The sequence below is a fragment of the Dama dama genome, chromosome 20, assembly GCF_033118175.1.
Source record: "Dama dama isolate Ldn47 chromosome 20, ASM3311817v1, whole genome shotgun sequence".
In the NCBI taxonomy this organism is placed as follows: Eukaryota; Metazoa; Chordata; class Mammalia; order Artiodactyla; family Cervidae; genus Dama; species Dama dama.
This window is the reverse complement of record NC_083700.1, coordinates 103,059,587-103,075,307: the sequence shown is the minus strand read 5'-3', so window position 1 is coordinate 103,075,307 and position 15,721 is coordinate 103,059,587. Positions and strand designations below refer to the sequence as shown.

At 52.6% G+C, this 15,721-nt stretch overlaps 1 protein-coding gene across 1 annotated transcript; it reads right to left on the bottom strand.

Annotated features, from left to right (window-relative positions):
• Window positions 1-2,757: 2,757 nt before the first annotated feature.
• HPCAL4 (hippocalcin like 4) lies at window positions 2,758-14,621 on the bottom strand. The gene is made up of 4 exons (XM_061120087.1): window positions 14,502-14,621; window positions 8,549-8,718; window positions 8,170-8,385; window positions 2,758-6,633 (listed from the first exon to the last, which is right to left on the bottom strand). Exons 2-4 carry the CDS (start codon window positions 8,708-8,710, stop codon window positions 6,436-6,438), a joined length of 576 nt encoding a protein of 191 aa, XP_060976070.1. The 5' UTR covers window positions 8,711-8,718; window positions 14,502-14,621; the 3' UTR covers window positions 2,758-6,435.
• Window positions 14,622-15,721: the final 1,100 nt, after the last annotated feature.

Here is a 15,721-nt window from a genome sequence, read left to right as displayed (position 1 = left end):
TCCACATTACTTCTACAAATGCTCCTTAGAAGTTGGCGGCTATTGGATTTGCTGACTAGCATCCTTTCTCACTCTCTTCTTCTAGTAGCAGCTCCTGTCTCCCTGGTCACAGGAATAGGCATGTGTCGTAGACCTGCCCAATGGTAAAACCCTATTTCCCTGGACACAGTGATTGAGCCAGGATGGGCACATGACCTCAGCTGCACCACTCACTCTCCTATACTCTCATATAGGGGTGCTGGGAGATTTGCCTCTGTCTTCAGGGTTATTAATTTGGGACAATGTGAGCCGAGAACCCATCTTTCCCTGTGGCAGATGAAAGCACAGGAAAAGCCCATCTAGGGAGGACTCAGGATTCTACCTGAACTGCTCCCCTGTGGGCTGGTCCTTAGCAAGACCAGGGGTGGACACCACCTCCTGCTCTCTTGATGAACAGGAGCTTCATCCTTCACCTGTCCTCCTCCCCTACTCCTCCGCTACCCCCTGGCCTGCCAGGGAAGACCCTCCCTCCTCTGAAGCACAGAACTTGAGTCTGTTACCTCCGCTTTCCCATTCAGATTTGGATTCACTCCCCACGGATGAGAATGCATGATAAACAGTGGCCTTGAAGTTAAGAGATCTGAGTTCAAGTCCCGGCCTTACCATCCATTCTCTGAGCCTTCATTTCCTTTAAAAATGTTTTAAAAACAGAGATGTAAGTGTGTGTTCAGCTCAGCTGGCAGGGAATTGCATGGGAAGCTGTTTGGTGACTATGATGGCCTGTGTGGACACGAGGGGCCAGTTGCTTGAGATCTGGGAGGGCTTCACAGAGGAGATCACTGAGACAGGGGCGTGGGTGGCCCAGGGAGGGGCAGTGGCTTGCGCATAAGCACAGAAGCCTAAGAGATCCCTTAGGGAAATGGAGGGCAATTCACAGTGATTCATGTGCAGGAGGAGTGGTGGGGAGCAGAGCACGCTTCTGAGGTCAGCAGGTGACAGGGCAGAGAGTGACTCTGAAGGAACTTATTATACTGGAGCAAGAAGCAGGGCTTGGAAAGCTAATACGGTCAGGTCCGTGCTTTAGGAGGAACACTCTGGTTCTTCAGGGCCAGATGGCGCAGAAGGCAAATGTGAAAGCAGGAGGTGGACTGACCTGTGCCCTCAAACCAGGCAGGAACAAGGCTCCCCCTCCCTCCAGTGTGGCTTCAGCTGGAAACAGCAGCCCCCCAGTTCTCTGAGTCACCTCCTTAGGTTCTGTTGCCCTGAGGCCAGGTCAGCCACCTTCCTCTGTCCTAATTGCTTCCTGTCAAGGGAGCTGGCCCCCTCCAAGCGTCCTTGAGAAAATCCTTGCAAAAGTAATTGAGCGTTTCAGGAGGAAGCAGACACCTTCAGCTGACCGCTCCCCCCTCACTGGCCCCCACTCCCTGCAGGGAACAGTGCTTCTCTGGCTATTGAGGGGGGCTTGTTCTGAGAAAAACACTGCCACCAACTCCCATCCCCACCCCACCACCTTTGGGTCAGCGTAAGCGGGTCTCAGGGCTCTGGGCTCCTGTGGATGGTGGAACAGTGTCTGTACTACAAAACACCCTGGGCAGGGGGGCAAGCAGGGGCTGAGATCCAGGCTCTGTGCCCCTTGCCAAGCTGTGAACTGGGGCATGACAAGGCTGATTGTTCAGAAAGGGGTATGTTGGTCTCATTAGCTCAAATGTGCCATCTACTGGCCTAGCTGCATGCTTATGGGATTGCTACATTCCAAGGGGCACCTTTTCCTAATGTGTGCCAAAAGCACCAGGTGGACTGACTAATTGTAGTCCTGACTCTCGGCCTTTCTCCCGGCTGCCCTCTATCCACTAATGGCCCATTAACTCATGTGGGCTCTTACCATGTCTTCCGTTGGATAGAAGGAGAAACTGAGTCCAAGGCCTGCTGCCACTAGCTCCCTTTTGGGGAGAGTACTCTGCCCCCAGGCCCCTCAGGTCAGCGTCTGGTCTGGCACTGATAAATGGACCAAGGGCTCCCAGGAAAAGCTAAGCTGAACCAATCAGACTCCCTTGCTTGAAAACTGAATTAAGAGAAACAGAAGGGAGCTGTCAGTCATTGATGAGTCTGGATACGAAGAAGCAGCCGCTTTGTGCAGGGAAATCAAGGGGGTCTTAAGAAAAACTAAAGAAAAGAGCATAGAAGCGAATATTGCCAAAGGGATGAGAACCCTCAAGGCCCAGAGATGAGAGGGCAGAGGTCTCACTGACGGCTCCTGTTTTATTGAGGCCCAGCCATTCTTGTATTTCCATCTTCAGGGTCCCTTGTCATCCGCTCACCCCTTGCTTTGAACTAGCTTGAATGGGTCTCTGTTCCCTGTAACCTGGAACAAGGACCTCTGCCCCAAGGAGGATGCCAAGGTTCCCCCATTGTGTGAGCTCCCTCAGGTCTCTTCTCCCCTTTTCTCCTCACCCCAGCCCTGTCTCCACTGGGGGAAGAGAAGAGGCCCCCAGCACGATCACACTTTTTATTCAATGTCAGTGGAAAAAAACCTAAAACACCACACAGCACAGGGTCAAACAGTGAGGACAGTCACTGCAGGCACAACCAGGAGCAGCACATCAGGAGAGAGGGGGCCACGCTAGAGAATGGATTGGGAGGCCCCCCTTTCTGCCACCCAGCACCGCCCCCCCCCCCCCCCACTTCTCCAGGCCTCCACCAAAGCAAGCAGGGCCAGATGCCCTGGGAGGCCCAGTCCTGCTCCCACCCTCTGGAAAAAGTAAAAGAAAACCCTGAAAGTTTTGGAAAGAAAATTCCACATATTTCTGAGACTTTTCAATTGCAGCTTCGAATGACGTTTTTTTCAAAACTGATGAATAAAATATGTAAGCAATGTATTCTTACCCCCACAGTGATTTCTAAAGTCAGCACAAAGCCTCACCCAGGGTGGATCTTCAGGAAATACTTGTTGTTTTAGTAAATTTTTGTGTAAAAGTATTTACAGGGTCAGCTTACTCCCCTGCCCAGCCTCTTCTCTTTCCTTTCTCTCCCCTCTCCTCCTTCTCTCTTGCTCTGCAGTAGGATGAATTTCTTCCTAGAGGGACTATGCTATTGTCAGCAAAAACTCCAGTGCCTTTGCTTACGGGCTTCCTTTTTCTTAACTTTTGATTTAAAGGCAAGTCATATAATCTTGACTACAACTCAAAAGACATCTGAAGTTCCCCTTCATAATGATATATATGTATATATATATTTTGGGCTGAGTCACTTGGCTTGTGGGATTTTAGTTCCCCAATCAGGGATTGAACTCGGATCCTTGGCAGTCAGAGCACAGAATCGTAAGCACTGGACCGCCACAAAGTCCCAGTGATGATTTTTAAAGAAAAGAAATAAGGGGCTCATCAATTAGCGCAAAAGGATGAATGAGGGCAGAATACAGTTAGAAGGCAGACTGGGGACCTTGTAATTCACAGAGTTGCTGCAAGAAGATACAGAACTTCAAGGGAGAGTTTGCATGTATCAACATTTTAACTGTCTATATGTTTTAGTGTCTATACAAGTCATACTTCAGTCTCTGCTAACTCTGTGCTCTGTGGCAAGTCCCTCTTTGCTGGGGCAGGGATAGGAGGACTGCCTCTCTTTTCAAGGCAGGGCTGGTGCTCTACCACGGGAATTCCCAAGCACACAGTTCCCAGGACAACCAAGAGCATGTGGGAGCAAAGCCTGGCCTGCCTGTGGCTCCTCCCATGAGCAAGATGGGTCTCAGTTCCCAGCCTGACATTATGTGTTCACCCTGCTGGGATGGCTGAGAACCTTTGACCTGAACAGCAAATATCACCCATGGTATGTGTCCAGAAGCTTGGAGTGATCAAACATGCTTTCATGAGTAGGATTTGTCCACTAGTTAGAAAGAGAGAGAGAGAGAGAGAAAGAAACAGTTCCCTTAGGGAGGAAGATAGTAAAGACACTGCAAGATGCTGCCAAGGTTGAGTCAGATGCCTCCTAAGACAGCACTGACCTGTTAGCAGAGCTGCCCAGAAATAGAAAATAAGATGTTTGAAAATGTGGGGCCTTCAATCAAGCTCCTATTTCTTTTTGGAAGACCACAGCCTCAGACACTTCTTAGCAGGAAGCTTGTAAAGGACCAAAACCAACTTAGCTTTCTTTACAGTCAACCTCTGTACCACTCAAGAGTCAGAGGAGTGAGCAGGGAAGAGGCTATGAAGGGAAGAAACCCTCATGGCGCCCTGGGCTCAGGTCTGGGCACTGTGCCACCTCCTGACTGTGCTCATGCGCTGGGAACGCCCTCTGTGCCTCAGTTTCCAAGACGCAGAAATGGAATGAAAAGTCCTATTTCCCTAGGCTGTGAGGATAGAATGAGATGGGGTCAATGGCAGGATTTAAAGCATGAAGTTCTGTGTGACTGTGAATTAGGTTAGAGTCAACATTTGGGGGATAGGAACCCCACTTTGTAAAAAGCCTTCCACTGGAAGTCTAAACTGAGCTGGGCTGTAGAGTCCAATGTATCTCTGGTGCTGACTGACAGCATAAAACAGACTGAACGGCCAGCTCCTGAGAGTAATGGAACATCCCTTGAGGCATTACTGGATAAAAACTTGCTGGTTACTGCCCAAGGATGTGAATTCCCCAGCCTGACCATGTGGCTGGTCATAGGCAGAAGGATAAAAGGAGGGTGACAACTCAGTGGACTTGCTGTCTCCAAGGGCAGCAGCAAGGAAGGTTTAGTAGAGTTTGAGGGAAAAAGTCAGCTTCCCCAAGACTTTCCATCTGCAAAGAGGGAAGACAGGTGAACACTCAGAAGTAAGAGGTATGCTGCATCCCTTTCCTGAAGGGAATCATTCCCAGCAATCATTCCCTGCTCCCACACGGGGTTGACAGCACCTGTGAACTACACTGTTTTCACCAGCAGTTCAAGAGGAAATCCACTGTCACTGCACATCAAAGCTAATTTCTGATTATAAGTACAGGAGAAAGTGAAGTGAAAGACTTGATGAAGAAGCAAGATTAATTTTCTGGCAGTCAAAGCATGCAGCTGTAGAGCTCACTGATCCAAAATTGGAAAGCAGACATTGAAAAGCAAAGCCAGTGTACTTGGAAGATGACAAATTACCTGGCAGATTCAGGACTGGGAGTTAGAAAAAGCCTTTCAAATGGAGCATGCCCGGCACATGTTTAGGCATTTAATCCATAAATGCAGCCTGGCAGCCTAAACAGTGGCCGGCTGGTCCTCTTCTTCTAGCTCCTTCTGCTTCTGTAGCAGTGAAAGAACAAAGCCCATCCTTAAACTAGACCAAATCCAGATGTGGGAACTACACTCGTCTCACTCTTGGCAAGCCTTATGTTCTCTGTTACTGAAGTCAGCACCTAACCAGCATTAAGTAGAGAGTCGCTCACTGAGTTGAAAAAAAGATCATTTAAAAGGAAGCAGCAGAAGCTGCTGACAGTGACAGTTCAGGACTTAGCCTGATAAGAAAACGTGTCATCTGGCAAGCTGGGTGATATTTTCCTCTCTCTTTTTCTTAGCTCTTTTTTACCCCCTGAAAATTAGCACTTTCTATATTCATTTAATCATTTTACAAGAAACCAAGTAATATAAAGTATGTTTTAATATCCTCAACTAATAAAATGAGTTTAGCTCTTTTAAAGGGTATTAAAAAATATCAATTTCAATTTTTCTTAAAATCCCCACGGACGTGGTTCCTAGATTTCCAAATACTTTTCCTTTCATCCTTCTGCAGCGCTGTGTGGAGCTGAGCAGAAAGATTTAACTGTTCCTTTCAAACTAACCAGCCTTACTATATGCTCTCCTCACCTGAGCTCAATGTCCCTGTCTGAGACCCTGACCACTACACTATGAGCTGCCAGAGGGCCAGAATGTGTCTTGTAAACTACCATAGCCTTAGCACCTAGGGGTGCCTGGCCTTGAATAGGTGCTCAATAAACGTTAGCTGAAGAAAGGACTGAGTGAACACTCCAAAGGCTGGGGCTGGAGGGGCCAGGTAGAGTTGTGGGGGTAGGGCACAGACCACCCTTAAGGGTTCTGGGTCCTCAGTGAAGGACAGATCCAAATTGGCCTGTTAACTGGGGTCTGTAGGAACACATCCTATAAAGCACAATCCCAGAAGAACAGAATTTCAAAGCAGAACCCAGCCCCCCTCCCCCCACCCTGCACCTTGGGGCAAAAACCAGTTCCCCTATGCCCAGCAGATGTTGGTTCTGGGCCAAGACTGGGGCTGGGGCTAGACCATTAAATACCTGAGGATCTGTCTCTATTCCAGGGTGAGGTGGTCCCTTAAGGATCTTGACTGAGGAGAACAAGGGCTTGGGCAGAGGGGTGGGTGGGCCAGAGAGTGAGGCTGGAGTCCCCTCCCCCTAAGGAAGGGCCAGCCAGAGAGGTCACTAGGTTGGGAGGTGGCCACGCCCTTCCTGGCCAGGGGCCCTGCCCCTCACCCGCCTCTACTTCTGCATGTCACATTGCAGCAGCAGCACAATAGACGGGTCACTCTTGGCCGCCTCCTTGAACTCCTCCAGAGTAATCTGATCATCCTTATCCTGATCCATCTTCTTGAAGATCTTGTCCACACGCTGCTGGGGTGTGAGCCCATCCTGGTTCATGCGCATCATGATCACAGTGCCCACCATCTTGTAAATAGCCTGGTGGGGCAAGGAGGGAGGTGTGAACACTCACAATAGGAACAGGGGATTGGAGGTGAATGAAGGGACCTGGGGTGGCATGGAGAACAAGGGGCCGTGTGAGGATACTGGAAGGTGATGTATAGTCACTAAGACTGGCTATTTAATCAGCATCTCACACCAAATGTGTCTATTACCCAACTCTTCACCTCCAACCTGCTTCTGCCCCAGCGGGCCCTGTCTCAGTGAACAGCAAATTCATTCTTCTAGATGTTCAGACCAAAAGCCTCGGCACCATTCTTGACTCTCCTTTTCTCACACCCATGTCTAATCTTACAGCAAATTTTGTCAGCCCTAATTCTGAATAGGTCCAACAACAAGCCACTGCCTGCCACCTCCATGCTCCATGGCTGTCGCCTCCATCCCCCTGTGACCGGACTGCTGTGGAAGCCTCCCAACTGGTCTGTCCCTACTTTTGCTGCCCTCCCACCCACTCAGTCCATTCTCCACATGAAGAATAGAGAGCCCTTAAGGGGTTAGAAGAAACCCTCACTTAAAAGAAAGTCAAGTCTCTACCCCAGATGATGATGCCAAGAAACGGCCTCCTGACCCCTGTCTGACCCCTTCCTACCACGCTCCCCTTGCTCACTTCTCTCCCACCACCCTGGGCTCCTGGTCACTCCTTGAACACTGGAAACACAGTCTCGCGGGGTCTTTGCATTTATTGTTCCCTGTGGCTCAGAGGGTAAAGAGTCTGCCTGCAATGCAGGAGACCTGGGTTCGATCCCTGGGGTGGGAAGATCCCCTGGAGAAGGAAATGGCAACCCACTCCAGTATTCTTGCCTGGAGAATCCCACAGACAGAGGAGCCTGGCCGACTACAGTCCATGGTGTCGCACAGAGTCAGACATGACTGAGCCACTAACACTTTCACGTACAGATCACTCTTCCCCCTGACAACGATGCGGTTAGCTCCCTCACTTTATCCAGGTTACTCCTCACATCTCACCTTACACAAAATCACTTTTCCTTCATCGCCCTCTCCCCTTATTTTGCTTTGCTTATCTTCTTTGTAATACTTACTGCCTGACATAGCATAGGCTTTGTTTTGTTAAATTTTCTTGCTAGAAGGAATGTCCTATGAAAGCAAGAACTTTGAACAAAGACTGGCATGTGGCAGTCTCTGTTGAAAGAATATGAGTTAAGAACTTGGACTCTTGCTGAAAGAATATATATTTGTTGAAAGAACAATGAGTTAAGAACTTGGGACTCTGGAGTCAAACTTCTTAGATTTGGGATCAAGAACCATCACCTGATACATTTCCTCAACTATAAAATGGGGTTTCTAACAATACCTACCCCCTAGACTTGTTGGGTAAAAGCCCTTAGCACAAGATCGGTCCTAGCCTGAGCACCCAACCAAGGCTAGCCGCTGGATCCTGGGAGGAGGGTGGAGGGGAGTGGTGGGGTCCGGCGAGGGGGCTCTCGAGGCCTGAGCAAAGGGTGGCTGGAGAACGGCCCTGGCAGCGAAGACAGGAAGCGTGTCACCCCAACCCACCTCAATGATCTCCAGCATCTCGAGACGCGTGATGCGCCCGTCACCGTCCAGGTCGTACATTTCAAAGGCCCAGTTGAGTTTCTGCTCGAAGCTGCCGCGGGAGGTGACCGAAAGGGCGCAAATAAACTCCCGGAAGTCGATGGTGCCGTCGCCGTTCTTGTCGAAGGTGCGGAAAGCGTGCTGCGCGAACTTGGAGGCGTCGCCGTAGGGGAAGAACTGAGGCGGGGACAGGAGGGGCTGGGGCGCAGCGACAGCCCCGCGCTCGCGGCCCGCCCCCTGGTTGCCCGGCCCCGCCCCCTCCCGTCCGGCCCGCCCCCCGGGGTGTCTGGCCCCGCCCCCTCTCTTCCAGCCCGCCCCCGGAGTGCTGGGCTCCGCCTACCTTGATGTAGAGCTGCTGGAACTCCTCCAGGTTGAGGATGCCGCTGGGGCAGTCCTTCAGGAAGCCCTTGTACCACTGCTTCAGCTCCTGCTCACTGAACTCTGTGTTTTGAACCAGGTCTTCCAGCACCTCTGGGGCCAGCTTGCTGTTGGTCTTCCCCATGGCAGGGCCTGGGGGACAGGGGGCTCCCTCAGTTTGGTCCAGGGCAAGGCCGTCACCTCAGCAGCCTTCCGCCAAGTCTCTGTAGGACGGGGTTCCCTTTCTCCACAACAGCCCCCTCCGCTAACAAACTCCACGTTCCCACAGTCAGGACCCCCTCCTTCCACAGCGGGGATGTGGGGGGTCCCTCCTCCTCTCACCTCCATGGTGGACACCCCCACCTCCTACAGAAGGGTTCTGTCATTCCACCACACTCCTTCCCATAGAAGGAGTCCCTAACTCTCCTCCTCTCCCCTCCTCCCCCACACACAAAGTGGGGGCTTTCCCCTCATTACATCCGGATTACAGGGCCTCCTCTCCAAGCAGGCCCCTCCCCTCTCCTCACAGCAGTTCTCCTCCCCTGGCAACCAGGGTCTCTAGCCTCCCAGGGCTCAGCTCTCCTCTTTCTCACTGACCAGTTTGCAAATCAGTCTTCATCCTCTCCTCTCCTCTTTACACCTTCCATGGCTCCCTACACCCATGGAATAGTTGTAATCCTCTCCTTGCTATTCAGAACTCTCTGCACTCAGCCTCTACAAGCTCCTCTCCTACCTGGCAGGTTCCTCATGTGTTCCCCTGGTGCTGTCTCCCAAGTTCTTCCTCAAGACCTTCCAGGCCACCAGAGCAAGAAGCTTCTCTCCCTCCTTCCTTTGTACAAACAGAAATCCTAGCTAGTAGCATTGATGACTCTGACTGCATTCTCCTTTTCATTAGTTCATTCATTCCCTGAGCATTTATTGAGGCTGACTGTGTGCCAGGCCCTGTGCTGCTGATGGGGATAAAGTCAACATGAGCCAGACTTCACTAACTCACGATTAGATCAAAGAGGCTGATTGTAAAGCACCTTAAATCCACGCCAAGGAGTCTGGTGTGGGGCACAGAAGCTCCTGTGGTTTTAAAGCAAAGGCTGGAAAGACCACATTCGTTACACAAATACTTATAGATTGTTTACAATATGATGCTGGGGACCCAGAGAGAAGGAATGTGTTTTTTAGATTTTTCCTTGGCTACAGTGTACGAGATGACGTGGGTCAGGAGAGAAGGGGCAGCTCTGATGCAGAGTTCAGGTGAGAGGTGATGACAATAGGGTGGGGTGGTAGAGGGATGTGGATGGACTGAGAGATGCTAGGAGCGGGCACTGGCAGGACCTGGGGACTGAATGGATGTGGGGCTGAGAGTGACAGAGGACTTCAGCCAATGCTCAGATCCGGGGCTGAATGGATAGAGGTGGTATTTCTGAGAAGCAGGTTTGGGGAGGGTGAAGAGTCAGGCCCCAGTGGGACCATGAGCCCCTCAAGTATCTTGTGCCTGAGGAAGTTCTTGCAGAGGGACCCAGGAAGCCTGGCTGGAGTGAGGCCCCTGGCAGGCCCTGAAGGCTGAGTTGACATTCTTGCCAGACCTCCCTGGGGGGAACGTCCTGCTAGAGCCTGACTTCCCCAGGACATGACCTGGGAGGTGAATTTGACCCATGCGGAATCTCTTTGGAAGGGTGCCAGACCCCAGCTGCAAGGTAGCCTGTCATGAAGACACTCTGGAAAAGGACACCCGCAGGCTGGCAGAAGGAATTCCACTTCCACAGCCCAGTGCATGCCTGTGTTTGGCTTCTAATCCTTACTGCTGGGAGTACCCTAGACAGCCAGGTCTGAGTTTGGTCAGTTCCATGCCCTCTCTCCTTGCTTCATGACTTCAAGCAATGATCTTTTTGGCACCAGGAACCTTTTCCTGGAAGACAATTTTTCCACAGACCAGGGTGGGGGGATGCTTTCAGGATGATTCAAGTGCGTTGCATTTATTGTGCACTTCATATCTATCTTTATTACATCAGCTCCACCTCAGATCATCAGGCATTAGATCCCAGAGGTTGGGAACTACTGAGTTATAGAATACCTCTGGGCCTCAGACCCTCTACAGGGCCATGAAGAAGATCAAGGAGCAGTGGAGGCAGCAACATCCTTGCCTGCCTCCCACCCCCAGAGGATGATGAATCTTATATGCGCCCAGGGGAAGCCAGGGAGGGGGAGGCATGCCATCTTCAGGAATCTGGAACCAGGGGGTCCCACACAACTGTCCTGGGACCAGAATCAAAAGCACATGGGCAGAAGGAGGCGGGCTCCATCCTCAGCTGCCCCCTCCTCCAAAGCACACTGAAGGCTGAGGTACAGTCAAGAAAGTTTGAGAACGCAGAGGTAGTGGTGTCTGATGGGGGAGGCAGAGCCTCTCCCTCTGTCTCCTGTGAGACGTGCCCAAGTGTCTGCATAAGCAGTGGGAGTGGGCGGGAGCACGTCATTGTATAAGATTGCAAATCTGCCAGGGCGCACACATCTCTGTGTGTGTGTGTGTGTGTGTGTGTGTGTGTGTGGTGGAGTCTATGTGGCTCTTACCTTCTGCCCCTTTTCTCTCCCTTGCTCTGTGCTGCCTTCCCACCATTTTGTCTCCTGACCATACCTGTTCTCAGTCCCCATTTGATTCCAGGCCCACCGGGGACTATGAAGGAGGCTTCATCTCTCTTCATTCCTTCTACCACTCTTAGGTCAGCAGGCCAAAGCTAGTGATGCCCTTTAAGATCATCCCCTTATGTTAGTGAAAAACTGGAACCCAGAGAGAGGAGAAAACTGGCTCAGAGTTACACCCAGGCTTAATCCATGCCACCTGCCTGGACTGCCCTCTCTGAATCACCTCTTGTCCACTACAGACTCCTACCAGCCTACCAGGAAAACTATGGCTCTGATCTGCCTCTTGGCCTCAATGGGACCATTTTGCTGGCTCCAGGTAACACTATCTGATACCCAGGAAATATCCACCCTTGGGGTGGACCACCAGGGCCTCTGAATCTACAGCCAGATTCACCCTCAACCTGTGATGGTCCTTCTCTCTCCATCGCCCTTCCTTCCCTCCCTGGGATCAGGGAGGGAATACAATAATAGTTGCATTTAGTTTCCCCTCTTCCTTTTCCCTAGGTCCCACTTGCTACTAAGGCCTATTGTTCCTTCTTTTGAAGTGCTCCTGGAATGTACACCACATCCTCTCCCCCCCACCCCACTGCATAGTCAGGGCCAGGGGCACAGCCAAAGGGGCTGAAACCCAGCTGAGGCACTGCTTGCCAAGCCATCCTGTGGGCTCAGCTGCCTCAAAGGGAGGGCTTTCCTTGTGATTCCTCTGCTCAACAGAATGTCTTTTCTAGTTTTGCCCAGAGGTACAATATAGGCTAAGGGTTGCCATACCCATGGGTCCCCTCAAACTCCAGAGCCCTCTAGAATCTCGTGTCTCGAGTCAACTGTCTAGCCTTACCTCCCACTGCTCCCCTCACAACTACATACTTCAGTCAGAACCTACTTCAATTGTTGTTCATAATCCTTCCTTCTCTTCTTGGCTGATGCAGCTACAATCAGCCTTCAGGGGCTGACTAAAGCCCACTTCCTTATGATCAGCCTCTCCCAGACTAGAGAGTGGACAGTCAGCAGCCTGGACTTGGCATTCTGGGTATGAGTAGACCCTGTGGGGCTACAGAGTTGACCTTGACAGGTGTGTAGACTCCAGAGCTCTCTGACCCTCACCTGGTGCTCTAGAATTCCAGAATGGAGCCTGATTTGGGGAAGAGTTTTGCATTACATCTTCATCTGGGCCAGAAACATTTCTCCAGACATTTTGTTCCATGGTAAAGAGCTTACCCTCTCCCAATATAACCCTGTCTGCTTGGGAGCAGCTCGGACAGTGAGAAAAGTCATCTTCCCTCATTCCCATTGTCCTTCTTGTAGCTGCCCCCACACAGGTTCCCACTCTGCCCTCTGTGGCAGGACAGAAGCGCCCTGCGGAGACCTACTCTGGAATCCAGAGATGTTCAACGAATGTCCCTTTGTGGATTATATTCAAGGGGCAGAACCCCCTTCTTTCTCCTTGGAATGGCATCAGGCTGTTTTGTTTATCTGTGTTCTCCTGCCATTGCACCCACTTAGAGACAATAGAACCTAGATCTGAGGAAAGGAAGAGTTCACCCAAGGTCAAGTGGAGTCCATCAGCAGGAAGAAGAAGGCCAGAACCCGTGGGGGCATGTTCTGTTGGAGCTGTGGCCTGGCTGAACGTAGGCAGGCTCCTCTTGAGGGCTGCCTCCAGCTCTGAAGAAGCTGGCACTTCCCCATGCATGAAGACACTGTGCCTCTGGGCTCAGAGGCTTCTTTCAGAGGGCAGAACTCAGGGTTGTGGGCTCCAAATGGGAAGGTGGCAGAGAGGGTGGGAGGGACTGAGGGAGGCAATAATCCCACACCCTCACCAAGCTTCAGAGGAGCTGGTGCTGAGACTGTTGCCATGGTGACAATAGCTCCCTGGTCAGGAGATTTTCTTTTTCTTCTCCTCCCTTTGCTCTTCTCCAAGCAGCAGCCATGGTGGCAATAGCCGGGTTTTCTCCTTCTCCTTATCAGTGAGCGGCAGGGGATGAAAAACCAAAGGTGGGCTTTTTGACCACCTCCACCTTGGAGCTGCACATGCCTTGTGGGCTCTTGGTCAAGAAGGGACTCCTAATTGCTAAGGTGGAGCCTGAGCCTGGAGAGTGTGTGGGAAGGGGGAGGCCCATACCCAGGCCTGGGTAAGAAGCAATGTCCTTTTGGTGAGGACTAAAGCCCCTCAGACCTCCTTTCTGAAATGTCCTAACAGTTTAGGAAAAGAAAGAAAGGGTCCTGTTTTCTCACAGTCAGTCATAGAATCAGAGTGCGTCAGTGTTGGAAGGTTGTCCAATATCATCTCATCAGATTCACTCTCTGTCCTGCCCACCTACCTCCTGTCTCATGAAAGATCAGAGAGGGAAAGTGACTTGGTCAAACAGCAACTGAGGCAAAAGCAAGTTCTTCTGCCCTCCAGACTCAGGCTGCCTTAGGGAGGGAGCCATGCAGTCCACATGGAGCTTTGGCATGATCCCCACTGAGCAGAAGGAAGACAGGGGAGAGGGAGCAGCTGCGTGCAAGAAGGCCAGAGAGGGTACGAATTAGAACGATATTTGAGAGGTGGGATGGGAAAACTTGGTGCTTTGGCCGTGAGAGGTGAGGGGAACGGAGGAGGCTGGGACCTTGGCAGCAGTGATTGACAGGTCTGGGTGGTCTGCTGAGGGGTGGTGTTTATCTTGAAGCCAGGTGAAAGAGCAGGAAGATGGGCCTCTGTCTCTCACTGAGACCATGGGGAGGGGGGCCTGCTGAGAGAGAGTCATGAGGAGGAGAACTGGGTGGCCCCCAGATATGCTGTGAGCTCTGTCAGCTTGAGAGGTGGAGGTGGGGACGGTCTGAGGGGCTGTGTGAAGTGGGAGTGGGCTCTCTGTGGAGGTGGAGTCTGTCTTTCCGGACAGGGACACAGTGATGTGAAGTGCAGTGAGCTGCTCCTGGGGCTGGGTGGTGTGGCTAGGGGCCGTCTCTGGAGGTGGGAGGTGGTCATGGGGCTGAGCTGACTACCCACAGGGGAGGGGGAGGGGTTCCTCTAGCATCAGCACCGGCACACCCCCAGGTGTGTGTGTGTGTGTGTGTGTGTGTGTGTGTGTGTTGGGGACCAGAGCAGTTGTTGCTTTGGGGTTAAGGAGGCTTCTTTGCCTCCTTCCCTGGGACCCGTGGGGCCCGGACTGGAGTGGGGGTCCCCTGGCCAGGGGCGGGACCCCCATAAGCTGCCGCCTATGGTGGAATCAGGGGTCAGGGAGATGAATCCGAGGGAGCAGGAGACGAGGGAATGGAGAGTGGAGGGGGAGGGGATACGTGCCTCCGCCCGGCCCTACCCGCGTTACCTGAGGCCGCTCGCCGGGTCGCTGGATGACTCTGAGCCTCCGCGGGTCGCGGGGACCGAGACGCGCTTGCGGGCCGGCCTCCAGGTTCTCCAAGGTCCGCGCCGAAGCCGCCTCCCAGCTCTTGTATCACTCTGTGTCTCTCGGAGGCGACACGATTTGCATAAGCCCCGCCTCCCCCGGGCATGTTGGGCGTTGATTGGGTCGGCTGAGGCGGAGTGGCAGGCGGGGTTTCAGGTGGGGACCCGGTGGCCAGTGAGGCCCCGCTACAGGAGCGCGCCTCGCCCGCCCGCGGTGACCTTCCCAGAGTCGCGAGGAAAAGGGGAGGGCTGTACCTTCGCCTGTATCCTGCCCCGAGACTCAGACCCCAGGCCATCGTCTGAGGTTAAAAGTGTCCACGATTGAAGTGGATTCGGAAAAACAACCGCACGGTTGCTATGGGAACGGAAGAACCACAGCAGAGGCTCTAAGCCTTTCCTTCTTGGGCCCAGCGTGGGTGGGGATGGAAAAGGGGATGAGTCACAAGATGTGACCCCCCTCCCCCGCACATCCCACCTAAAATCGGAGGAGGGCCATGAGGAACTGAGTGGGGAGGGAAAAGACGAGGTGGTCAGCAGCCCATGCCTTCACATCATTCATCGCTTCCCCCAACACACCCACTCCCCTCCCAAGCCATGGCAGGTGGGCGAGGATGGCGAAGTACCCAGCCTCTACCTAACCCCACGCTAGAATTTCGATCCTTCCCCCAGACAGGCCTTCCTTGCTTCTCACGGAGTCCCAGGAGGCCTCACGGGATCTCCCCGAGAGGTATCTCTCTGCCTGCCCCATGAACCCCTCCATTTCCCACCCTCCCGTCTTCCCGTCCCGTAGACAGAGCCTGTCCCCAGCCCCCGCCAGTCTCTGGCCTCGGATGTTGACACAAGCTCGAGGCGGTTTACACTGAGCGGGTCTGGAAGGTTTCAGGGCCCTGGGAACACCTCCTCCCAGCATTTGGGGGTCTCCCCAATGCCGGGCCCAGCCGCCCACTCCAGCTGCACTGGCAGCTGAGAGCTCCCAACCCAAGGCGATAATAAGGAACCCTTTTACTCCAAATCCCGGGCGAAAGGGGAGCAGGTAGCTTAGGGTTGGGCCACGTGTGGGGGAGGGACGTCTAGGCAAGTCAAAAGTAGGGCGGGGCTTCTGGGGATTGGTTGAATCGAAGAAAGGATGTTGGGGAACAGGGG

Bases quoted from the DNA above. Each gene is read 5' to 3' on its own strand.
- HPCAL4 (XM_061120087.1), bottom strand. From the start codon at position 8,710: ATGGGGAAGACCAACAGCAAGCTGGCCCCAGAGGTGCTGGAAGACCTG. The intron at 8,386-8,548 runs GTAGGCGGAGCC...TCCCCGCCTCAG, and splicing joins TCCAGCAGCTCTACATCAAG to TTCTTCCCCTACGGCGACGC. The intron at 6,634-8,169 runs GTGGGTTGGGGT...TTGCCCCACCAG, and splicing joins AGATGCTGGAGATCATTGAG to GCTATTTACAAGATGGTGGG.